The sequence below is a fragment of the Prionailurus bengalensis genome, chromosome B3 (genome assembly GCF_016509475.1).
Source record: "Prionailurus bengalensis isolate Pbe53 chromosome B3, Fcat_Pben_1.1_paternal_pri, whole genome shotgun sequence".
Taxonomy (NCBI): domain Eukaryota; kingdom Metazoa; phylum Chordata; class Mammalia; order Carnivora; family Felidae; genus Prionailurus; species Prionailurus bengalensis.
The window spans coordinates 29,496,334-29,523,052 of record NC_057355.1 but is presented as its reverse complement, the minus strand read 5'-3'; the positions used below and the strand labels follow the sequence as shown (position 1 = coordinate 29,523,052).

General features: G+C 41.9%; 1 protein-coding gene across 3 annotated transcripts in view; it reads left to right on the top strand.

Moving 5' to 3' along the window:
- SCAPER (S-phase cyclin A associated protein in the ER) overlaps positions 1-26,719 on the top strand; it is a 535,605-nt gene that overhangs the window by 463,362 nt on the left and 45,524 nt on the right. For all 3 annotated transcript variants that reach the window (XM_043554938.1, XM_043554936.1, XM_043554937.1), the window contains exon 27: positions 3,706-3,861. In XM_043554938.1, the coding sequence (XP_043410873.1) occupies positions 3,706-3,861 (156 nt within the window). The remainder of the gene's footprint in view (positions 1-3,705; positions 3,862-26,719) is intronic.

The following is a 26,719-nucleotide window of genomic DNA, read 5'->3' as shown; positions in this document are numbered from 1 at the left end:
CACATTCTTACCAATAAGATTGCTTATGTTTGCGATTAGTTGTTTTATATATTTGGGTGTCTCCAAATTCGGTACATAAACATTTATAATTGTTAGCTCTTCTTGATGGATAGACTGCATAATTATTATATAATGCCCTTCTTCATCTCTTGTTACAGTCTTGAGTTTAAAATCTAGTTTGTCTGATATAAGTATGGCTCCTTCAGCTTTCTTTTGACTTCCAGTAGCAGGATAGATGGTTCTCCATCCCCTCATGTACAATCTGAAGGTGTCCTCAGGTCTAAAATTGATCTCTTGTAGACAGCAAATAGATGGGTCTTGTGGTTTTTTGTTTGTTTATCCATTCTGATACCCTATTTCCTTTGGTTGGAGCATTTAGTCTGTTTATATTCAGTGTTATTATTGAAAGATATGGGTTTAGAGTCACTGTCTTATCTGTAGATTTCATGTCTGGTTTAGTGGTGATGAATTTCTTCAGTTTTTGTTTGGGAAAACCTTTATCTCTCCTTCTGTTCTGAATGACAGGCTTGCTGGATAAAGGATTCTTGGCTGCATGTTTTTCCTATTCATCACATTGAAAATTTCCTGCCACTCTTTTCTGGCCTGCCAAGTTCCAGTAGATAGGTCTGCTACTACCCTTATGTGTCTATCCTTGTAGGTTAAGGCCTGTTTATCCCTAACTGCTTTCAGAATTCTTTCTTTATCCCTGTATTTTGCCAGTTTCACTATGATACGTCATGCAGAAGATCAGTTTAAGTTATGTCTGAAGGGAGTTCTCTGTGCCTCCTGGATTTCAATGCATGTTTCCTTCCCCAGATTGAAGAAGTTTTCAGGTATAATTTGTTCAAGCACACCATCAGCCCCTTTCTCTCTGTCTTCTTCTTCTGGAACTCCTGTGATACAGATATTGTTCCGTTTCATTGAATCACTCAGTTCTCTGATTCTCCCATTGTGATCCAGAATTTTTTTTTATCTCTTTTTCTCAGCTTCATCTTTTTCTGTAATTTTATCTTCTATTTCACCTATTCTCCCCTCTCTCTTCAGTTCTCGCTGTCAGTACCTCTAGTTTATTTTGCACCTCATTTACAGCATTTTTTAATTGATCATGCCTATTTTTTAGTTCCTTGATCTCTGTAGCAATAGATTCTCTGCTGTCTTCTATGCTTTTTTCAAGCCCAGCGATTAATCTTATGACTATTATCCTAAATTCTTGTTCAGTTATATTGTTTATATCTGCTTTGAGCAGTTCTTTAGCTGTCATTTCTTCCTGGAATTTCTTTTGAGAAGAATTCTTCCATTTCGTCATTTTGGCTAGTTTTCTGTCCCTTATGTGTTTTCAAAGCTTGTTATCTGCCCTTCACCTTCGAGCACTACTATATTAAAGAGGGGTCATACACTGTCCAGGGCCTGGCCCTTTAGGAGGTGTTTTTTGGAGTGCGTTACTTGCTCTCTGTTGTTGTGACTTTGATTACTTTATCTCCCTACTCATACTGATATTTCAAACCCTCCACTAGGTATGTTTTGATTTGTTCATTGATGTGGCCCTGGAGAGGAAAACAAAAAACAAACAGAAGACAAAAATACACAAACACACAAACAAACAAAAAAAAACCCCAAAACAAAAAGTCAGAAACACCAGCTACAAGTAAGCAACAGGGGGGAGTGGTGCTGATGGAAGAGGCCTTATCCTATACAAAGAGAGAAATGACAGGGGTGAGGAAAAAGAAAAAATAAAAATTGCCCAGACAGAGAAACTATACAGCTTAATCCAGAGGGAGAGAAAGGAAAATAAAGAAGGAGGCAGGAAAGAAGAAAAGAAAATAACATTGGCCAGACAGAGAAACTATTTGGCTTAATCCAGAGAGAGAGAAAGGAGAATGAAGAAGGAGGTGTGGAACATGTATCAAGAGAATGGATTAAATATGTCTGCTTAGACAAACCAACAACCAGAGTAACCAGACTGGAGGAGGGAAGAGATAAGAAGGAGAAAAGGAAGGAAGAATGTATCTATATAATAAGAATTGTCGGAGAATTAAACCAGGCAATGCAGCAGTGCTGGTCTCATGGAGGGGCTGTCTAATTCCTCAGCTACTACTCCGCTCCAGTAGATATGCAGTTACCAGGTGCAGAAGGGGTGGTTTGGAGTAGGCAGGTCCAGCCTCCAGTGTGGGTTCCGCTGTCCGATGCCTGAAGCCCCACCTTGTTGGTGGTGGGGAGAAAAATGGCAACATGCCAGTCTCTCCTCCACAGACCAGGTGTCCCAAACCACTCTGTTCAAGCCATCCTCACTGTGCCACTGGCGCAAATGAGGCAGTTTGTCCCACTCTGCCGACTTCCGTGCCCTGGCTCTTGATTGCGATTCAGACTCCTGCTCTGTGCTCGGCGGTACTGGGGGAGTGCAGCTGCACACCGCCTGATATATAGTCCCCAGCTGATGGACGTGGGCAAGCTTTGTCCTATCCCGCAGCACACCAGGGAGGGGATCACTTTCTCCAACTGTGGACTACACCCCTGTCCTAACCACCAAGCCCGGGGCTGGCTCCCCTTCTTCCCAGGTGCGCCATCCGGGCAGCCGGGACCCAGTCGCAGAGAAAGCCCTTCATTTAAAGATTGGATCTTTCTCCGGCCTGGTCCGTGGTTTTTCTCTTGTCCAGATACAGTCCTATGCTTCCCCAGCCTCTCTTTCTCTTCCTTTTGTCTCTCTGCAGAAGGGGATACCTCCCCACCATTCATTGTCTCTCTCCCAGTTTGCAATCACGCACCTATGGCCGGTCAGGTTGTCCCGGTGAGTCCCTGGAAGCGACTGCCTCCCGGACTCTCGAGTTCAAAGTCCTTGAGCTTCAACACTGCTTTGTTTGTGAGACAAGGGAACTTTGGATTCCCCTACTTCACCATGTTGGCCCTTCCCAAAATTAACATGTGTTGATTTTCAGAACTACTACATACAAAGTCCTGCCCTTTTCATACATGTAAATACAGTAGCACTGAAGTAGTATAAAATCTCTAAGCTAAAGCTGATTTATCTACAGGTAATTTATAGTCTTAAAATACTATTTTCAATGATAGTTGCTTTGCAGACTAATAAAAGAACCACTATTTTTGGTCCAGTTTAATAAACAGTTCTGGAAAGCTGTTTAATGGGATGAAAAGATGAAAGTGACTTCTTAAATGTTATTGTCAACTGTCAAGACTGGTACTTTTCATAACAGAGAGCAATTAGATTCTCATTATTATACTCAATGATGACAGGATTTTGGAAAACAGAGAATCTACAGTTGCATTAGAAATTTAGGTTGAAACAAGAGTATCTGAGTAGCATCATCTTATTTTCTAAATCTCTACATTCTAGGGAATTTGGCTCTCTGGTACTTTAAGAAGTATTGCTTTTCAAGAGTGTAGAGATAATTATAAATCATTTCAAATATTGACAGACTCTTTAGACCACTAAAAATGATCAGATGATCATTTTCATTCATCTTTCTTGAAAAAAATAGCATCAGAATGTCCAAAAGAAGGAAGCAAATCCTTCTTTGCTGATTATTCAGGACTAAATCTAAGGAAATTGTTACTTGAGATGCTTTACCCAAACCTATTGTTTGCTTGTTTGAGGGGTCTAAGCCTATGTTTGTTAAGATTTATCTTTGAAGGTGACGATATTGCCAGCCTGTGCAGACTGATAACACATATGTTTCTCCCCACATCTAGCTACGTGGTGAACATAGGCCTGATCAACAAGCTTCATGGCTGCTTCCTCTCTGTGCAAGGCCCAGTGGATGAGAATCCCAAGACGGCCACCTTTCTGCAGCATGCTGCAGGACTCTTGCATGGAATGTGCATGCTGTGCTTTGCTGTCACCAGAAGGTAAGGCTTCTACTTGATACTAATCTAGACTCAACTTTGGAAACATCTCTAAAGTTTTGCCAATCTTGGGGTCATTTTATAGGGATGCAAGTGGTCATGTTGGCCTCTTTTTTTCTTTGCCTTACCTTTGTCCTTCTTGGTTTCCCATACTGAGGCAAGCCTCATATTTCTTGTTTTTCCCTAACTACATGCTCCTGTCAAAGTCTGTTTTTCTTTTTGGTGTCATAAACTTAACTGTCATTGCTGGAAGAGATCTTGGGGGTTATCCATCCCTCTTCTCCTGAAATCCAGAGGAATTAAGTGATTCTCCTTGAGTCAGTTACAAAGCCTACACCAGATCAAGCCAGGCCCTCAGCACAATATGGTGCAGCCTCACAGTGTCCATAAGTTTGTTCACATGCTTTTATTTACAGCCTCCTAGGTTTGTTTATTTTCCCCTTTTGTCTCTTTCTCCAAGATACCTTCATGAATAAAGGAAGGGAGCCATCCAAAAACAATAGCTCCCTAAAGTTACATATGATCTATGTGTGGGGAGACCCGATGTGGTAGAGGCCTGCAAGAATTCACCTGAGGCAGAACAAAAGAGATAGAAGTTTATTGAAAACACTGCAAGGGACCAGCAGACAGGACAACAAAGGAGAGACTGGCTGCCATGAGGCAGTGGTGAGGGGCTGTAGTTAAGGGGGAAGGTGAGGGGTATAGGGAAATGTATAGAATTTTCCTTTTTTGGTACCTGTGTCCAGGGTCCGGGTGTAAGTAACCCATTGTTTTTGCCTAGGGCTTAGGATATTTTGAGGAGGGTCACCTGTTGGCCTGTTGTATTCAACTAGGGGCTGCTGTCGGCCCTTCTACCTTACTCAGGTTTCCATTGCTCAAGTTGGTTGCCCAAAAGCATCCTGTACACTATGGGCATGATTATAGCCAATGTGTCAGGGACAACTGCTGGCCTGGTTGGCTCTTTATACCCCTCACCCCATCCTGTGGACTGTCTGCAAAAGCAGTAATTCTCTGGGGCGGGGGTGGGGGGCACAAAATAAACCCCTGTTGCATTTTTTTCTCTCCCACCAATTAAAAATCATTTGCAGGGGTGCCTGAGTGGCTCAGTCGGTTAAGCATCTGACTTCAGCTCAGGTCATGATCTCGCAGTCTGTAAGTTCAAGCCCCGCATCGGGCTCTGTGCTGACAGCTCAGAGCCTGGAGCCTGCTTCAGATTCTGTGCCTCCCTCTCCCTCCACCCCTCCCCCACTCACACTCTGTCTCTGTCTCTCAAAAATAAATAGACATTAAAAAAAAAAGATCTGTTAGCAATAGTGATTCAGTGTTTCTGATAGGAATATGATGTAGCCATCAGGCATATTAAGAATGTTCAGTAGGGGCAGATAGGTGGCTCAGTTGGTTCAGTGTTCAACTCTTGATTTTGACTCAGGTTGTGATCCCAGAGTTGTAGGATCAAGCCCTACATCAGGCCCCTTGCTGAGTGTGGAGCCTGCTTGGGATTCTCTCTCTCTCTCCCTCTGCCCTCTTCTCCACTCACATGTGTGCTCTCTCTCTCACTCACACTCTCTCTCTCACTCTCAAATTAAAAAAAAGAATGTTTAATAAAATAATTTTCTTACAATTAAATTCTAAACAGCACTGCATACAAATTTTTTATTGTGGCTCTTTTTATTTATACCCAAAAGGAGAGAGTACAATAATGAACCCCAGTGATAGCCATTGTCTAGCTCCAACTATTATCAGTATTTTATTTTTCCCATTCTTATTTTATCCTCCTGCTCACACCCTGGGTTTTTTGTTTTGTCTTGGTTTTTTGTTTGGTGGGAAAGGGGTTATGCTAGAGCATGTAATAACAAATTTCAGGTATCATGACATTTCACCCAAAATAATTCAGCATGTATCTCTGAGGTCTTAAACATAAATACCATGCCATCATCACCCCAACATAATAAACAATCATTTTGTAATATACCTGGTCCACTTTTCCCCACTGTCTCAAAACATCTTTCTACCAGAAGTTTATTGGAATCAGAATCCAAATTTCAGGTGGCATTTGTTTATTATATCTCCTAAGTCTTTTTTATTCTGTAAAATATTCTGCCTCTTTTTTTCTTGCCATTGATTTGTTAGAGAAAAAAATATATTGTTTTTTATTATTTATCAAGAAGAAAATTAAAACCAAAATTAAAATTAAAAATTTGAAACTTGTGGGGCGCCTGGATGGCTCAGTTGGTTAAGTGACTGACTCTTGATTTTGGCTCAGGTCATGATCTCATGGTTCATGAGATCGAGCCCTACGTGAGTCTCTATGCTGACAGCACAGAGCCTGCTTGATATTCTCTCTCTCTCCCTCTTTCTCTCTGCCCCTCCCCCACTCATGCTCACTTTCTCTTTCTCTCTCAAAATAAATAAACTTTAAAAAATTCTGAAACTTCTAAAGTCTCGTTGCTTGAAATATCCACCCATTTTCAATGTACACAGAATGCTAGTGACTGTATTCAGAATATTTTAAAACAGAGAATTTGCCATCTAAAATGAACTTCCTCGAAGCACCTGGCTGGCTCAGTCAGTTAAGTGTCTGACTCTTGATTTCAGCTCAGATCATGATCTCACAGTCATGGCATTGAGCCCCACATCTGGCTCCATGATGGACATGGAGCCTGCTTAAGATTGAAGATTCTCTCTCTCCCTCTCCATCTGTCCCTCTCCCCCTTGCACGCACATTCTCTCCCTCTCCCTCCCTCCCTCCCTCTAAATACATACATACATACATACATACATACATACATACATAAATAAATAATGAACCCCCCCCCAACAATTTTTAGTCTGTTACACATGGAAACCCAACACCCACCTATTCTTCCTTTACTGTTACCTCTCTTAATCCCGTCACATTTCTAGGAAGATTAAGACTACCTGATCGTCAGGGAAGCCAAGCATAACCTGTATTAAATTAGTCTTCTTCCTTCCAGAAATGCAGACATAACCTGTTCCAGGGATTAGATAAGAACTTAGGAAGTGGCTATCTGAGTGTCTAACCTAAATATGATCAGATGGTACCACACGGCAGAGAGGCCAGCAGCGGTATTAGGGCATTGGCACCTAGGGCACTGGCACCTGCCAGCTTGGAGTATATCCTGCTGCCTGGCTAGCTCCTGTGCAGTAGGCTGCTCCCTGGAAGGTGTCCTCTCCCCCAGGAGACCCCTGTCCAACAGTGGTTCTTTCGTGTACACAGCATTAGAAACCTGCCAGCATCTCAAGGCTTTGTCACCTGTATTCTTTCCTTGAATCCAGATGAATATCACACATAAGTATTTCCATATGTGGTTATTGTACAGTTTGGGCTTTGGCTTTCACTTACACACAGATTTAGTCACTTGAAATCTCTGGAACTTGAAAGAAGCTTAGAGATCAGTCACAGCCACTCACTCTTATGGGGAAAGCAACTGAGCCAAACTAACTTGAATTAGGATATAAGATTCCTACCTCAGTGCTCTCACCTACACACTTGACTTTGTATTATTCAAAATGTAGGAGAATATATTTCAGTTCTTTGAAGATTTTCTCAATTACATGTATGGAAAGCAGGATCCTCTTCTCTCTGACACCCACAGTCATGTCCTTTCCCGTAGACATTGAGCATCTGTTGTATGCCAAACACCAAGACAAGTACCCAAGATACTGCCCACGGGGATCCCACAGCCTGGTGTGGGGTCATACCTGTAAACTAATAGCTGCAGGAGAAGAGAGTGTTCACAGAGAAGGAAGTAAAGCACTCCCACAGGAGATCAAGAAAGGTTTCAATGGACTAAATATTGAAGGGTCCAGAAAGACAAGTAGAGGAGAAGAATGCAACAGAGAAAAGGGTCATAATATGTGTACTCTATGATATAACATGTTATTGGTGTCTTTGGCCCACCTGGAGGTCACCTACCAATGGCTTCTTGTATTTCTCTGCCTGAGGATATTCTCTGGACAAATAGCTGTTTGCTACAAGTACTGGGGAGCTAATACCTCCAGGAGTGACCCTCCACAGTAAATGGGTGGATTATATCCCAGCTCTGCTAACCCTCAGTGAGACAGTCCTGAGGTGTGTTCTGTATAGTCTGTAAGAGGGGCCCCAGTGGTAACCTGTGCACTAACACATCGTTGATTGGCTTTCTCCCTTCCCTCTTTCTCTCCTTTGCTTCCTCACAAATAAACTATTTACACCCATATCCTTGTTTCAGAGTTTGGTTTGGAGGCAACCCAAACTAAGAGATATGGATATACAAGATATTGTCTCATGTTGAATTTGATGTTGCTGTGTGATGGGGTGACTGTGAAGAGTGACAGGAGATGAAGTAGTAAATGAGCTCCATGTGGGGCACCTGGGTGGCTCAGTCGGTTAAGTGTCCTTCTTCAGCTCAGGTCATGATCTCACAACTCATTAGTTCAAATCCCATGTCAGGCTCTGTGTTGACAGCTCAGAGCCTGGAGCTGCTTCGGATTCTGTGTCTCCCTCTCTCTCTGCCCCTGCCCTGCTCACACTCTGTCTGTCTGTCTGTCTGTCTGTCTCTCTCTCTCTCTCTCTCTCTCTCAAAAATAAATAATTTTTTTTAATTTAAATGAGCTCCATAGATGTTAGCTCCTAGGAGGCTGAAATGGAGACAAGAACTGGATGTGCTACATTAGAGCTACAGAAAGCCACTGAAGTTTAAGAGAGGGTAACAGGATCAAATTTCTGTTATAGAATGATCATTCCTGGAAAGAGTAAAAGTGACTGGAAAGGCATGAGTCTAGAGGACTTGCATGAGGCACGTGGGAAATGTTGAGGGCCTGTGGGACAGTGGAAATAGAATCAAATGCATTAAGAGGAGACAGAATAAATGTGAGAGAGATGGCATAGAGCTTGGAGGGAGGTAAAAGGAAGGGAGGAACCTAAAATGGTTCCTGGGATTTCTGACTTGAAACTTTTGAGTGGTGGATGGTAGAGTCTCCAAATTAGGAAATATAAGCAGTTTTCCAGAGAAGAAATATGTTTGTTCCTACGAGTACCTAAGGGTCATCCAAGTAGACCAAAGTCTTTATATGTATGTATAATTGTTTTTTCTGTACATATACAGCTGGATTTTAAATAAATCAGTAATTAACTCTAGGTGGTATTTAAGAATTCTTAATCCATTTTTCCTATTATAATTTCCTTCTCCAGCTTCAGTTTGTATTAGTAGGCCTTGCTGCAAAAGCAGATTATTCTAGGAGAAAGGGTCCAGGTGGTTTCCTGGCTTAATTTACCTAGGAAGTTCTTAGTATCAGTATCAGCTGCTTCTGTGAGATGAAAGGATGACCCCTAACTGCAGTTCTTCCTCATCCTTCAGTCTTCAGCATTTCCAGAACACCACCAAGCCACAGAAAGACAGGGAGTGTTTTCTACCTTTCCATATTAATTTGCCTCTAATATTTACAGACCATTTCATACTACTTCCCATTTCTTCATGGAAATTCTATTTCTAAACTATAAACTACAATGACCTATGGAAAACACTTTGTTATGTGTGTCAGAGTTTCTTTCTGCAAGGTCACGGCCTTGTCTGGGGACAAAGGTAGTGTGGCTGTCGTTATATTGGAGTAATTCACATAATGCCTGTTTTGGCTATCAGGACAAGCCAGCCAGAGCCAGAAAGTTGAGGAAGGATTGTTGTCAAAGCTCTTTTATGACCAGCAGGAATAAAAAGACAAAGAGGAGCCAGAGAGGCCTTCAAAAATCATCTTGTGAGCTGGCGAGCCCTGAGATAATTAAGTAGCTGATTAGCCCAGGGCTTTGAGTAAACACTGCAGTCTGCTGGTGGCCCAGCCTTTTTGTGACGGTGATTACAGCCCGGCTGCCTTTGCACTACTCTCCTATTGTGCCCTTAATCTGCTAATTTTTACCTAGGTTTTCTGAAGGACAATTTGGGTGTCAGAGTTTATGTTCTTAATCTTTGCTTCAGTGTGGAGGAGAAAAGACTAACTTGATTTTTGTACCAGGCTTGGTTTTGAACTTGCATTTAAGTAAAAATTGGAATTGTGATCTTCTGGTGAAAGGTTTGATGTTATGTTAGGATTAGTTCAGAATTTTAATCCGAGGACTTTTCACAAATTATAATTCTTAATGACTTAAATGAATTTCAACAGTCTGTAATAGGACTTTCAGAAATACTTATTTCTTTGGCCCTTACTGTTAATCACTTTTACATTCTTGGTCCTTTAAGTAGTAAAGAGAAAAGGATGGTTTTCAAATCTCAGTCAGCATCTCAACTGCCCTAATTAGCTGAGACTCACTGAGGCCCCCTGAAGGTGCTAACAGGAGCAGAACAGTAATGAGTGATTATGAATTGCAACCAACACAGGCCTTTTACTTAATCAGCAATCATTGACTAATTCCATAACTGTACTAGACATTGTAGTAATAGGGCCAAGGAGCAGTGGGTTCACAGGGAGAGCTGACAGTCCTTATGACCATACAGAATAAGAAGAGGAGCTTATAAAACCTTCTGATTGAAGAAGACTCTTCTGAATTCTAGAATATATTTACATGAAAAGGAGTTTGTTGTTATATACATTCATGGTTTTTATTTTCACATCCATAAACTACACTAACAAAATGGGTTCTATCCAAGGTCCCTGGAAACCTGTGTCAAAAAAAAAGAATGATTTATAATTTAGCTCATTAATTATGTGGATATAAATGAGTACTTCTCAAGTGTTTAAGGGTGCTTGAAAACCATTTGTTTGGCAAAGGTAAACTTTAACTCTGCCTGCCTGAATTATTCACTCATGCATTAAACAAATATTTATGTAGCACTTGCTCTGTGCCAGGCCCTGTGCTAAGCTTGGGAGAAAGCAGAAATGACTCAGACATCAATTGTGTCCTCAAGGACCTTGTCGGCTAGTAGAGGAAAGAAGATGCATATACAAAGACCCATGGTATAAGGCAGAGTGGTACAGAGGATAGAAGATAACCCTGAAAAGCACTTAGCACACTGCCTGCCACATAGTAAATGCTTAATAAACATTGGCTGCTGTCATTACATCATTATTGATGGAGTTAGGAGGAGGGAGAGATCACTCTTGGTGGTAGGAATTACCTGTTCCCTAGAGCAACTAAAATTTAATCTGGACCTTGAAAGATAGAAGGGTTTGTTGGAACATTTAGAGTTCAGAGAAAGTAGATAAACAAATAGCTAAAGCGAAGACATCATGGTAGAAAAATATGAAGAACCAATAGAGTACTTACTTGAGCTCAATTTGGGGATGTATGTGGTGGTGATTTTAGTGCCTCCCAGGTTTTTATGAGGTTCAACTGAGATAATAAATGTAAAAAGACTGTGTGAACTATTTTGCTAAGATGTGGTGGCAGTGGTGTCATTAAAAGCCTTTGATCAGGGAAGTGACATGCTAAGAACCATATTTTGTGAGCATTAATCAGATATCAGGAATATTTGGTGAAGAATGTATTAGAGAGGAGGCAGAAAATGGGACCATTAACAGTCATCTGAGCAAGAGGCAGAAGGAAGGGAAAAGAATTTTTCTTAATCTTCCCAGAGTCTCTTTCCTCATGTACAATATCATCAGACTCCAGATGCCATCATCTCTGTCTCCTCTGTCTTCCTTGTACCCCAGATCTCATCTGTTGTCACATTTTGTTGAATTGAAGGAACCTTAAAGTTTCCTTAATCCAGTCTTCTATTCATGTGTGAATCTCTCCAATAACCTCATCCATTCTATATTTGAATATTTCTTTTGTCAGGGAACTCATTACACTGAGAGAACCATTCTGTTATTGATAAGTTTTAATGCTTTAAAAAGTCTCTCCTTGGGGCGCCTGGGTGGCGCAGTCGGTTAAGCGCCCGACTTCAGCCAGGTCACGATCTCGCGGTCCGTGAGTTCGAGCCCCGCGTCAGGCTCTGGGCTGATGGCTCAGAGCCTGGAGCCTGTTTCCGATTCTGTGTCTCCCTCTCTCTCTGCCCCTCCCCCGTTCATGCTCTGTCTCTCTCTGTCCCAAAAATAAATAAACGTTGAAAAAAAATTAAAAAAAAAAAATTAAAAAAAAAAAAAAGTCTCTCCTTACACCAATCTCTAACCTGTCTCCCTATTGCTACCTATTAGAACTAGTCCTAATTGTTCCTTGGCAACATACAGACTATTCTATCCATGCTCTCCTCCCTGAACTTCCCTGATCTCACCCTTCCACATATTTCCCTTTGCTTTTATTCTCCTTGTTCAATTACTATAACTGTATAACAGATTTCCCCAAAACTTAGTGGCATAAAACAACCATCTATTGGGGCACCTGGCATGCAACTCTTTTTTTTTTTTTTAAAGTAGGCTTCACGACCAGTGTGAAGTCCAGTGCAGGGCTTGAGCTCACAACCCTGAGATCAAGACCTGAGCTGAGATCAAGAGTCGGACACTTGGGGTGCCTGAGTGACTCAGTCACTTAAGCATCCTACTTCAGCTCAAGTCAGGATCTTGCCATTACTGAGTTCGAGCCCCACATCGGTCTCTGTGCTGACAGCTCAGAGCCTGGAGCCTGCTTCAGATTCTGTGCCTCCCTCTCTCTCTGCCCCTGCCCCACCTCAAAAATGTATAAACATTTTGAAAATTTTTTCAAAGAGTCAGACGCTTAACTGACAGCCACCCATGCAACTCTTGATCTCAGAGTGGTGAATTCAGGTCCCACACTAGGGGTAGAGATACATAAAAAAATAAAATCTTAAAAAAACCAATCATCTGTTAATCTCACAGACTCTGTGTGTCAGGAATGTTGTCAAGATACCGAGAGACTGGCTTATCTTTGTTCCACAATATCTGGGCCTCAGTCAGAAGACTTGAAGGCTAGAAGTTGAAATCATCTTGAGTGCTTATTCACACACATCTGTGGCTCATGTGGCTGTTAGCCGAGGACCTTTCCACCTGGTCACTCTGCATAGGCCAATCTGGGCTTCCTCACAGCATGGTGGTCAGTTCCCAAAAGGAGCATCTTGACAAAGAACCAGGTAGAAACATTACCTTTTATGAGCCACCCACAGAAGTCATGCAGCCTATTTCCACTGTATTCTATTCATCAAGGCCTTCACAACACCCACCTCCCCTCCTTCAGAGGTAGGAGAAATAGACTTCACCTCTTCACGGGGAATACGAAGGTCCTAGAAATATAGGACCAGAAATATTGCCGTGGTTGTGTTTGAAAAACATTATTTGCCACATTCCAGCCTTCCCTGTAGATAAATGTGTTTCCAGCATCCTTTTCTCATGTGTCTTCTGTTCTCTCTGCAGTCTCGTATTTGGTATATCACCCTGTCCCTTGACATCACCTCTGTTAACTTTTAAACCTGTGGTCATTAGCCACTGTCCTTAGACAAAAAACTTTCTGGGATTGGGAAATAGGGACTAAAGTAAATATAATAGGACTCAGGAAGTTACATTTGTTGAGCACCTTTTATGTATCCCAGGCTAAGTGCTCCTTGTGAGTTATGTTCCAGCAGTCCTGCTCACACCATACAAGGGAGCACAGCAGCCAGTAGAGTGATGAGGAAAGTGACTATCGCCTGCTTCAGATCCAGAGAGTGAGAAGAATACAAGAGCAGGAACTTCTGGACCGTTTCTGTACTCACAACTGGGTGATTGCTAGTTGAGAGATTTCAGAAAGATCCATTCCAGCTAGTAATAAAGCCTTAGTTGACTTATAGGGACAGAACAATGAGACCACTTCATTGCTACAATTCAACTTGTGTGTCCACTATGTGCTAGGCACTGTGCCAGAGAAAGGGAGCTGTCTGGGCCATAGCCTACAGGACTAAAGTTTAAGAGCAGCCTTCACTTCCTTACTTCTCCCAGAGAGGATAGGGTATGATGAAGGCAGACTGTCAGTACATGTATCGGCTCACCAGGTTCAGAGCAGCAGAATACGTCAAGAATGCACCTGCCGTCAGACTCCCACTGGCTGTAGGACTTCGGAGGGCAGGATCTCAAGAAAGGTTTTGTGCACAGTTGTATTGAAGAGCACAGGTTTGGGAGTCAGAACAGCGTAGGTGCAGCTCCTGCTCTCCTAGCTCTGGGCCAGTGGCAGATTCTTCAGCTTCTTAAAGCCTGTTTCCTCACACTGTAAAAGTGAGTTTGATATTTCTTCCCTCCCAGGGTCAAATGAGTCAGGGGAAAATAGGGACTAACACATCTGTCACCACAACCTCTTGCCTGTGGTGCTGTAATATATACTTATTATATGATTCCCTTTTTCCAAAAAGATTTGAGAGGGATTACAGTATATGCAGGAGTTTTTATGAAAAAAAAATGTAGAACAAAAGAAAATAGGTAGGAAAAAGTAAATCAAGGCAAAAGCAAGTGAAATTAAGGTACAAATCCTATTCACAACAAGGCCCTGATGGACATTTCCTCATGGAATTCCTACTGGTGGTTTCTACCAAGAACTTCTATTTTATACGTCAGATTCTAAACCTCATTGGCTTTCACCCAAAATTGACCGTTCCTCCTCACTACCTTATTCTACTCATGATTCTTGTTATCTGACCAGATTCTAAAACCTAAAACCTTAGTGATGTTTAGCTTCTGTCTCCCAGAATCCAATTCAGTCCAATCTGATATAATCAAAAGAATGCTTGCCTCAGAAATATTTATCCCTATTTATCCCTCTTACTTGATATTTGTCTGCTTCATTCATTCATTCTCTTGTCCTGTGTATTTGTTTTATGTCTTCAACTACAAAGATTTCCCTAAGGAAAGAGACTAAATGACTTAGCAGTTCCCCTCTGGCACCAGCACCAACCTAGAAGCAAAATAAAAACTCAGGAAATAGCTTTTGACTGGCAAAATTAGCAAATACCAGTGTGTATCATTAACCTGTGCCAGGGCCCCATTTCCTGCACCTGCACTTAACATAGGAAGAAGGCCTGCCCACATCTCATGTTCTCCCTCCTCTAAGGTAAGAGGGAGACATCCAGAGCCCTCATTCCTTGGCAAGGAATGAGATGAATTTTTCCTCATTTCCTTCCATTGCTTTGACAGATCTTTATTCATTACTAGTTATTGAGCACTTGATATGTGCCAGACATTCATCAAGGTATTAGGGAGGTGGTAGTGAACAAAATGCCTATCCTTATGGAATTTATAATCTACCGGGAGAAAAAAGTAAAAAAAAACAATAAACCAATGAACAGTTTGGATAATATTAGCTAGTGATAGCAGTGTGAGAAAATAGCAGGGTAATATAGCACAGAGGCCTAGTCAGGGACTTCTGGAGATGGAGTGGTCAGGGAAGGCCTCTCTGGGGAGATGACACTGAAACTAAGGAGCCAGCCATGTAAAGATCCAAGGGAAGAATATTCTAGTGGAGATGAATGGTAAATTGATGACTCCCAAATGTCTGAGGTGGGTATGTTCCAGAAACAGAGAAGGCAGTATATTGGAATGTGATGAGCAAGAAAGAAAGTGCTAGATGAAGCCAGAGAAGTAAGGCCCGGGAGATGAGGACAGAGAGTGTAGAAGTTTGGGTTTTCTTCTACTTGTGAGGGGAAGCCATTTGAGGATTTTCAGCAGAGAGTGGCATGATCTGATTACTTAAAAAATAAAAAAAGCATCTGTTTACTCTGTGAAGAATGGATGAGAGGCATGAGAACACAAGCAGGAAAGATCAATTAGGAGGGCACTGCAGGCATCATGCAGTCGTGATATGACGTTTTTTTCCCTCCCGGTTACCCACCAGCAGAAGCAATTGCCTTCCTCTGGCAACACATTAGAGCCTCTGGCAGAGCTCCTTCAGCCTAACTGCCAACTTCTTAAGATAGGAGAAGCCAAAACATCAGCAAAACTAGCCAAAACCAGCACAGGGCCCTTTGCTGCTTGCAGTGAACGAGAAAACTGAAGTTGGAAGGTTAGAAATGTCCCATCTGAGAGGTGTTTCTGGACAGCAGCCCTGGCCTGCAGCTCCAGGATCCAGAACTGCATCCTGTTGTCAGGATGTTGTCAGGGCCGCTCACATTCTCACCTCCTGGGCTCCTCCCTGCCCTTCCTTACCTCCACCTTTACTTGTCCCCAGACTGTCCGGGCCCATCAGCTCTCTATCTTCCCTCTCCCTGGGCCTCCATTCAGACCTGTGCCAGAGCCTGGTTTCTCCTCAGTGGCCTCACCCTCTCCCTCCCATTCCCACTGGTGTCCCCTTGGTCTTCCTCTTTCTTCATCCTCTCCCAGGTTGTCCGTTCCAGACAGCAAGAAAGTCCATCTCTTATCATCTGCAACTTCTCTTCCCAGAAAGGTTTCCTTCTCAGAAGTTGCTCTGTGAGTTCAACTGAAACTTGGATCAGGTACTTTGGAAATCCTCCCACGTATCAGCCAGCCTCACCCCACCCAGTAATATTACTCTTTCATTGTCCCTGTATTTTTTCTTCTCTCTAACTGAATAGCCAGATGTCTTCTAATGCTTATACATACATTTTTCTCACCTTCAGCTTTCTCTTGCTCTTTCACCTCCACTAAGTCATCCCCATTCCCTTCATTGGGGCTCCAAATTAGAACTGCATTAAACCAGCTATAGGGTGTGTGTGCCTGTGTGTGTGTGTGTGTGTGTGTGTGTGTGCGCGCGCGCACGCGCACACACAGGAGGGTATTGTTAGAAGAATTTCTGTAAGTTTAATATCTGCTTTCAGGTAATGTCTCTTCTCTGGGGTCAAAAATAACAATATAACACCTCTTCAGTTTGAAAATACCCTTTATGGCCTCCAGTTCTGACATAAATTTCCCAATTCCATCAGATGTTCCTCAGATGACACTGCTTCCAGATACTTGTACAACACGAGTCACTTTCTTGAGAACTTCCGATGCATCAGTGTCCTCCTCAATGTAGTATGGCACCCAGTGCTGGACCCAGTGCCCCCAGGGTAGTGGAGCAGGACTAAGCCTTCTAGTTGTGTACGTTGTGTTCCTATTAATTCAGTCAAAAATTGAATTATATTCATTGGCAAACAAGCAACATGATTTCCTCATTTGAGCTGTTAAGCAGCTAATTTGCTAAGCCTTTTCTTCCACTTATTACAGACAGCTGTATTCCAGTCCTAACCTTCTTCCCATTCTACACATATGCAGCTAGTTTTTATAATCTAAAAATAGGATTTAACAGTCATTGATACAAATTTTATCCTTTTTTTAGTTCTCATTTATTTTTAGTTAAACTTTTTTATTGATCACTTCCCTCTCCTTGAAACTGTCTTCACTCAGTTTCTAGGACACCACACTTTGCTGGTTTTCCTCCTACCCCACTGGTTTCTGTTTTTTAGTTTCTTTGCTGATTTCTTCATACCTCCCCAGTGTCTAAATGTTTGAATATCCCAAGTTTCAATCCTCAGACCACCATCTGTGTTCACTTACTGGATGACCTCCTGAGCTTAATACCATGTATGTGTTGATGACTCCCAAATATCCCAAGCCCAGACCACCCCTCTGACCTTAGGTTTGTATATTTATTAAGTCATTCAACAAATAATTTGTTGAGAAGCTACTGTGTGTCAGACACTGTTCTAAGCCCTGGGGACAAAATTGACAGAAAATACCTACCCTTGGGAAGTTAATTGTATCCAACTTGCAATTCATTATCTCCACTTATATGTCTAATATGCATCTTGAATTTAACAAGTTTAAAACTGAACTCCTGTGGCACAAGAACAGATAACTCAAATCAATGGAATAGAATAGAGAACCCAGAAATTGACCCACAAACGTATGGCCAACTAATCTTTGACAAAGCAGGAAAGAATATCCAATGGAATCAAGACAGTCTCTTCAGCAAGTGGTGCTGGGAAAACTGGACAGCAACATGCAGAAGAATGAACCTGGACCACTTTCTTACACCATACACAAAAATAAAGTGGATGAAAGACCTCAATGTGAGACAGGAAGCCATCAAAATCCTCGAGGAGAAAGCAGGCAAAAACCTCTTTGATCTTGCCCACAGAAATTTCTTACTCAACACATCTCCAGAGGCAAGGGAAACAAAAGCAAAAATGAACTACGGGGACCTCATCAAAATAAAAAGCTTCTGCACCGCGAAGGAAACAGTCAGCAAAACTAAAAGGCAACTGACAGAATGGGAGAAGATATTTTCAAATGACATATCAGATAAAGGGTTAGTAGACTTATCAAACTCAACACCCAAAAAACAAATAATCCAGTGAAGAAATGGCAAAAGACATCAATAGACACTTCTCCAGATGGTGAACCAACATGAAAAAATGCTCCACATCACTCATCATCAGGGAAATACAAATCAAAACCACAATGAGATACCACCTTACACCTGTCAGAATGGCTAACATTAACAACTCAGGCAACAACAGATGTTGGCGAGGATGCAGAGAAAGAGGATCTCTTTTGAATTGTTGATGGGAATGCAAGCTGGTGCAGCCACTCTGGAAAACAGTATGGAGGTTCCTCAAAAAACTAAACACAGAACTACCCTACGACCCAGCAATTACACTACTAAGCATTTATCGAAGGGATACAGATGTGCTGTTTTGAAGGGACACATGCACCCCCATGTTTACAGCAGCACTATCAACAATAGCCAAAGTATGGAAAGAGCCCAAATGTCCATCGATGGATGAATGGATAAAGAAGACGTGGTATGTATATACAATGGAGTATTACTCAGCAATCAAAAAGAATGAAATCTTGCCATTTGCAACTACGTGGATGGAACTGGAGGGTATTATGCTAAGTGAAATTAGTCAGAGAAAGACAAACATCCTATGACTTCACTCATATGAGGACTTTAAGAGACAAAACAGATGAACATAAGGGAAGGGAAACAAAAATAATATAAAAACAAGGAGGGGGACAAAACAAAAGAGACTCATAAATATGGAGAACAAACTGAGGGTTGCTGGAGGGGTTGTGGGAGGGGGGATGGGCTAAATGGGTAAGGGGTATTAAGGAATCTACTCCTGAAATCATTGCTTCACTACATACTAACTAATTTGGATGTAAATTTTAAAAAATAAAAAATAAAGTTAAAAAAAAAAAACAACTGAACTCCTGGTTTTCCTCCTAATGTGCTCTATCCACTGTCTTCCCCATTTCTATAAATGGCAGCCACATTCTTGCAGTTACTCAGGGCAAAAACCACTGAGCCATTTTTTACTTCCTTTATTTCACACCTACATCCAGTCTATCAGGAAATCCTGTTGGCTTTGCCTTCTGAAGATTTTCAGAATCCAACCACTTCTCACCACATTCATAGCTACCAGCCTGGCTCATCCACCATGATCTCTCAGTTGAATAATTCTAACAGCCTCCTAATTGGCCGCCCTGCTGCTGCCTTGGCTCTTCTAAAAGCTTTTCAACCAGTTAGTTATAGTGATTTTTTAAAAACTTGTCAGATACATCATTGTTCTGCTCAGAACTTTAAAATGGCTTTCTTTCTCATCCAGTAAAATCCTTATAATGTCCTTACAATGGTCTGTAAGATCCTACCTGATCTTCTTCCTGTCCTCTCTGACTTCATCTCCTGTTGTTCTTCCATGCACTCAATCTGCTGTAGCCACACTGGCCTTGCTGTTTCTTGAACATGTCCTGCATGTTCCTAGCTCCAAGACTTGATACATGCTGCTTTTCTGTCTAAAACACCCTGGCGTCAGATATCTTTATGGCTTCCTTCCTCACTTTCTGTAGAACTCTACCTACTTAACACCTTAGAAAAAGCTTCCCTAATCACCTTATATAAAATACTGTTAAACATTCACCCACTTTTTCATTCCCCTGCTCCATGTCCCCTTCTCCTCCAGAGCATTTAGCATACCTGACATACTATATATTACGTATATTTTTTATTTGTTTCTTCTATACTCCCACACTAAAATGTAAGCTTTATCAGGAAAAGGGCATCGCTTTTACTGATGAATCCTAGTGCCTGGAGTAGTGCTTACTACAGAGTAGGTCTTCAATAAATATTTGTTGAATAAATGAATGAATCATGAATAACTAGTCCATTGTGGTAGGCAGAATAATGCTTTTCCTGAACATTCTAACCTACAAAGACAAAATACACATTCTTCTCAAGTGCACATCGGACATGTTCCAAGATAGATCAGCTATTAGGCCAAAGATTAAGTCTTGTGTGATTTAAAAAATAAATATCATACAAACTATCTTCTCCAACTATTTTTTTTTTCTCTGAAATTTATTGACAAATTGGTTTCCATACAACACCCAGTGCTCATCCCAAAAGGTGCCCTCCTCAATACCCATCACCCACCCTCTCCTCCCTCCCACCCCCCATCAACCCTCAGTTTATTTTCAGTTTTTAACAGTCTCTTATGCTTTGGCTCTCTCCCATTCTAACCTCTTTTTTTTTTTTTTTCCTTCCCCTCCCCCATGGGTTCCTGTTAAGTTTCTCAGGATCCACATAAGAGTGAGACCATATGGTATCTGTCTTTCTCTGTATGGCTTATTTCACTTAGCATCACACTCTCCAGTTCCATCCACGTTGCTACAAAAGGCCATATTTCATTTTTTCTCATTGCCATGTAATATTCCATTGTGTATATAAACCACAATTTCTTTATCCATTCATCAGTTGATGGACATTTAGGCTCTTTCCATAATTTGGCTATTGTTGAGAGTGCTGCTATGAACATTGGGGTACAAGTGGCCCTATGCATCAGTGCTCCTGTATCCCTTGGATAAATTCCTAGCAGTGCTATTGCTGGGTCATAGGGTAGGTCTATTTTTAATTTTCTGAGGAACCTCCACACTGCTTTCCAGAGCGGCTGCACCAATTTGCATTCCCACCAACAGTGCAAGAGGGTTCCCGTTTCTCCACATCCTCTCCAGCATCTATAGTCTCCTGATTGGTTCATTTTGGCCACTCTGACTGGCGTGAGGTGATACCTGAGTGTGGTTTTGATTTGTATTTCCCTGATAAGGAGCGACGCTGAACATCTTTTCATGTGCCTGTTGGCCATCCGGATGTCTTCTTTAGAGAAGTGTCTATTCATGTTTTCTGCCCATTTCTTCACTGGGTTATTTGTTTTTCGGGTGTGGAGTTTGGTGAGCTCTTTATAGATTTTGGATACTAGCCCTTTGTCCGATATGTCATTTGCGAATATCTTTTCCCATTCCGTTGGTTGCCTTTTAGTTTTGTTGGTTGTTTCCTTGGCTGTGCAGAGGCTTTTTATCTTCATAAGGTCCCAGTAATTCACTTTTGCTTTTAATTCCCTTGCCTTTGGGGATGTGTCGAGTAAGAGATTGCTACGGCTGAGGTCAGAGAGGTCTTTTCCTGCTTTCTCCTCTAAGGTTTTGATGGTTTCCTGTCTCACATTTAGGTCCTTTATCCATTTTGAGTTTATTTTTGTGAATGGTGTGAGAAAGTGGTCTAGTTTCAACCTTCTGCATGTTGCTGTCCAGTTCTCCCAGCACCATTTGTTAAAGAGGCTGTCTTTTTTCCATTGGATGTTCTTTCCTGCTTTGTCAAAGATGAGTTGGCCATACGTTTGTGGGTCTAGTTCTGGGGTTTCTATTCTATTCCATTGGTCTATGTGTCTGTTTTGGTGCCAATACCATGCTGTCTTGATGATGACAGCTTTGTAGTAGAGGCTAAAGTCTGGGATTGTGATGCCTCCTGCTTTGGTCTTCTTCTTCAAAATTCCTTTGGCTATTCGGGGCCTTTTGTGGTTCCATATGAATTTTAGGATTGCTTGTTCTAGTTTCGAGAAGAATGCTGGTGCAATTTTGATTGGGATTGCATTGAATGTGTAGATAGCTTTGGGTAGTATTGACATTTTGACAATATTTATTTTTCCAATCCATGAGCAGGGAATGTCTTTCCATTTCTTTAAATCTTCTTCAATTTCCTTCAGAAGCTTTCTATAGTTTTCAGCATACAGATCCTTTACATCTTTGGTTAGATTTATTCCTAGGTATTTTATGCTTCTTGGTGCAATTGTGAATGGGATCAGTTTCTTTATTTGTCTTTCTGTTGCTTCATTGTTAGTGTATAAGAATGCAACTGATTTCTGTACATTGATTTTGTATCCTGCAACTTTGCTGAATTCCTGTATCAGTTCTAGCAGACTTTTGGTGGAGTCTATCGGATTTTCCATGTATAATATCATGTCATCTGCAAAAAGCGAAAGCTTGACTTCATCTTTGCCAATTTTGATGCCTTTGATTTCCTTTTGTTGTCTGATTGCTGATGCTAGAACTTCCAGCACTATGTTAAACAGCAGCGGTGAGAGTGGGCATCCTTGTCGTGTTCCTGATCTCAGGGAAAAAGCTTTCAGTTTTTCCCCGTTGAGGATGATGTTAGCTGTGGGCTTTTCATAAATGGCTTTTATGATCTTTAAGTATGTTCCTTCTATCCCGACTTTCTCAAGGGTTTTTATTAAGAAAGGGTGCTGGATTTTGTCGAAGGCCTTTTCTGCATCGATTGACAGGATCATATGGTTCTTCTCTCTTTTTTTGTTAATGTGATGTATCACGTTGATTGATTTGCGAATGTTGAACCAGCCCTGCATCCCAGGAATGAATCCCACTTGATCATGGTGAATAATTCTTTTTATATGCCGTTGAATTCGATTTGCTAGTATCTTATTGAGAATTTTTGCATCCATATTCATCAGGGATATTGGCCTGTAGTTCTCTTTTTTTACTGGGTCTCTGTCTGGTTTAGGAATCAAAGTAATACTGGCTTCATAGAATGAGTCTGGAAGTTTTCCTTCCCTTTCTATTTCTTGGAATAGCTTGAGAAGGATAGGTATTATCTCTGCTTTAAACGTCTGGTAGAACTCCCCTGGGAAGCCATCTGGTCCTGGACTCTTATTTGTTGGGAGATTTTTGATAACCGATTCAATTTCTTCGCTGGTTATGGGTCTGTTCAAGCTTTCTATTTCCTCCTGATTGAGTTTTGGAAGCGTGTGGGTGTTCAGGAATTCGTCCATTTCTTCCAGGTTGTCCAATTTGTTGGCATATAAGTTTTCATAGTATTCCCTGATAATTGTTTGTATCTCTGAGGGATTGGTTGTAATCATTCCATTTTCATTCATGATTTTATCTATTTGGGTCATCTCCCTTTTCTTTTTGAGAAGCCTGGCTAGAGGTTTGTCAATTTTGTTTATTTTTTCAAAAAACCAACTCTTGGTTTCGTTGATCTGCTCTACAGTTTTTTTAGTTTCTATATTGTTTATTTCTGCTCTGATCTTTATTATTTCTCTTCTTCTGCTGGGCTTAGGCTGCCTTTGCTGTTCTGCTTCTAGTTCCTTTAGGTGTGCTGTTAGATTTTGTATTTGGGATTTTTCTTGTTTCTTGAGATAGGCCTGGATTGCAATGTATTTTCCTCTCAGGACTGCCTTTGCTGCGTCCCAAAGCGTTTGGATTGTTGTATTTTCATTTTCGTTTGTTTCCATATATTTTTTAATTTCTTCTCTAATTGCCTGGTTGACCCACTCATTCGTTAGTAGGGTGTTCTTTAACCTCCATGCTTTTGGAGGTTTTCCAGACTTTTTCCTGTGGTTGATTTCAAGCTTCATGGCATTGTGGTCTGAAAGTAAGCATGGTATAATTTCAATTCTTGTAAACTTATGAAGGGCTGTTTTGTGACCCAGTATATGATCTATCTTGGAGAATGTTCCATGTGCACTCGAGAAGAAAGTATATTCTGTTGCTTTGGGATGCAGAGTTCTAAATATATCTGTCAAGTCCATCTCATCCAATGTCTCATTCAGGGCCCTTGTTTCTTTATTGACCGTGTGTCTAGATGATCTATCCATTTCTGTAAGTGGTGTATTAAAGTCCCCTGCAATTACCACATTCTTATCAATAAGGTTGCTTATGTTTATGAGTAATTGTTTTATATATTTGGGGGCTCCGGTATTCGGTGCATAGACATTTATAATTGTTAGCTCTTCCTGATGGATAGACCCTGTAACTATTATATAATGTCCTTCTTCATCTCTTGTTACAGCCTTTAATTTAAAGTCTAGTTTGTCTGATATAAGTATGGCTACTCCAGCTTTCTTTTGGCTTCCAGTCGCATGATAAATAGTTCTCCATCCCCTCACTCTCAATCTAAAGGTGTCCTCAGGTCTAAAATGAGTCTCTTGTAGACAGCAAATAGATGGGTCTTGTTTTTTTATCCATTCTGATACCCTATGTCTTTTGGTTGGCGCATTTAATCCATTTACATTCAGTGTTATTATAGAAAGATACGGGTTTAGAGTCATTGTGATGTCTGTATGTTTTATGCTTATAGTGATGTCTCTGGGACTTTGTCTCACAGGGTCCCCCTTAGGATCTCTTGTAGGGCTGGTTTAGTGGTGACAAATTCCTTCAGTTTTTGTTTGTTTGGGAAGACCTTTATCTCTCCTTCTATTCTAAATGACAGACTTGCTGGATAAAGGATTCTTGGCTGCATATTTTTTCTGTCTAGCACCCTGAAAATCTCTTGCCAATTCTTTCTGGCCTGCCAAGTTTCAAAAGAGAGATCAGTCACGAGTCTTATAGGTCTCCCTTTATATGTGAGGGCACGTTTACCCCTTGCTGCTTTCAGAATTTTCTCTTTATCCTTGTATTTTGCCAGTTTCACTATGATATGTCGTGCAGAAGATCGATTCAAGTTACGTCTGAAGGGAGTTCTCTGTGCCTCTTGGATTTCAATGCCTTTTTCCTTCCCCAGTTCAGGGAAGTTCTCAGCTATGATTTCTTCAAGTACCCCTTCAGCACCTTTCCCTCTCTCTTCCTCCTCTGGGATACCAATTATGCGTATATTATTTCTTTTTAGTGTATCACTTAATTCTCTAATTTTCCCCTCATACTCCTGGATTTTTTTCTCTCTCTTTTTCTCAGCTTCCTCTTTTTCCATAACTTTATCTTCTAGTTCACCTATTCTCTCCTCTGCCTCTTCAAGCCGAGCTGTGGTGGTTTCCATTTTGTTATGCATTTCGTTTAAAGCGTTTTTCAGCTCCTCGTGACTGTTCCTTAGTCCCTTGATCTCTGTAGCAAGAGATTCTCTGCTGTCCTGTATACTGTTTTCAAGCCCAGCGATTAATTTTATGACTATTATTCTAAATTCACTTTCTGTTATATTATTTAAATCCTTTTTGATCAGCTCATTAGCTGTTGTTATTTCCTGGAGATTCTTCTGAGGGGAGTTCTTCCGCTTGGTCATTTTGGATAGTCCCTGGCGTGGTGAGGACCTGCAGGGCACTTCCCCTGTGCTGTGGTGTATACCTGGAGTTGGTGGGCGGGGCCGCAGTCAGACCTGATGTCTGCCCCCAGCCCACCGCTGGGGCCACAGTCAGACTGGTGTGTGCCTTCTCTTCCCCTCTCCTAGGGGCGGGATTCACTGTGGGGTGGTGTGGCTCGTCTGGGCTACTTGCACCCTGCCAGGCTTGTGATGCTGGGGATCTGGCGTATTAGCTGGGGTGGGTAGGCAAGGTGCTCGGGGGCAGGAGGGGCAGGCTTAGATCGCTTCTCCTTAGGTGATCCACTTCAGGAGGGGCCCTGTGGCAGCGGGAGGGAGTCAGATCCGCTGCCGGAGGTTTGGCTCCGCAGAAGCGCAGAGTTGGGTGTTTGCGCGGAGCGAGCAAGTTCCCTGGCAGGAACCGGTTCCCTTTGGGATTTCGGCTGGGGGATGGGCGGGGGAAATGGTGCTGGCGAGCGCCTTTGTTCCCCACCAAACTGAGCTCTGTTGTCAGGGGGCTCAGCAGCTCTCCCTCCCTTTGTCCTCCAGCCTTCCCGCTTTCCGAGCAGAGCTGTTAATTTCTGACCTCCCAGACGCTAAGTCGCGCTTGCTGTCGGAACACAGTCCGCCCGGCCCCTCCGCTTTTGCAAGCCCGACTCGGGGGCTCTGCTTGGCCGGCGAGCCGCCCCTCCGCCCCGGCTCCCTCCCGCCAGTCCGTGGAGCGTGCACCGCCTCGCCGCCCTTCCTACCCTCTTCCGTGGGCCTCTCGTCTGCGTTTGGCTCCGGCGACTCTGTTCTGCTAATCCTCTGGCGGTTTTCTGGGTTATTTAGGCAGGTGTAGATGGAATCTAAGTGATCAGCAGGACGTGCGGTGAGCCCAGCGTCCTCCTAAGCCGCCATCTTGCCGCAACTAGCTCTTCTCCAACTATTACAGAGCAAAGTTAGAAATCCATAATAGAAGTAAAACTAAAAAATTCACAAATTTGTGGAAATTAAACAACACACTCTTAAACAACAAATGGATTAAGGACAAAATCACAAAGGAGATTAGAAAATACTTAGAGATGAATGGAAATGAAAACACAACATATCAAAGCTTACAAGACACAGTAAAAGCACTGTTAAGGAGGAAATGTATAACTATAAACATTTATGTTAAAAAATAAGAAATCTCCCAAAACAACCTAACTATACAACTTAAGGAACCAGAAAAAAGAACGAACTAAACTCAAAGCTAGCAGGAAGAAGGAAATGGCAAAGATTACAGCAGAGATCATTGAAATAAAGAATAGGGGCACCTAGGTAGCTTAGTTGGTTGAGCATCCAACTCTTGATTTCAGCTCAGGTCATGATCCCAAGGTCATGAGATCAAGCCTGTGTCAGGCTCGGCGCTGAGCGTGGAGCCTGTTGGGATTCTCTCTCTCTCTACCCCTCCCCAGTTTACACGTGTGCACTCTCATGCGCGCGCTCTCTCTCTCTCTCTCTCTCTCACTCTTAAAATAAATAAACATGTTTTTAAAAAAATAAAATAACAATAGAGAAAATCAATGAAACCAAAAATTCAAGTTTTTTGAAAAGAGCAAGAGAATTGACAACCTTCAACTAGATGAACCAGGAAAAAGAGAGACAGAAGACTCAAATTACTAAACTCAGACA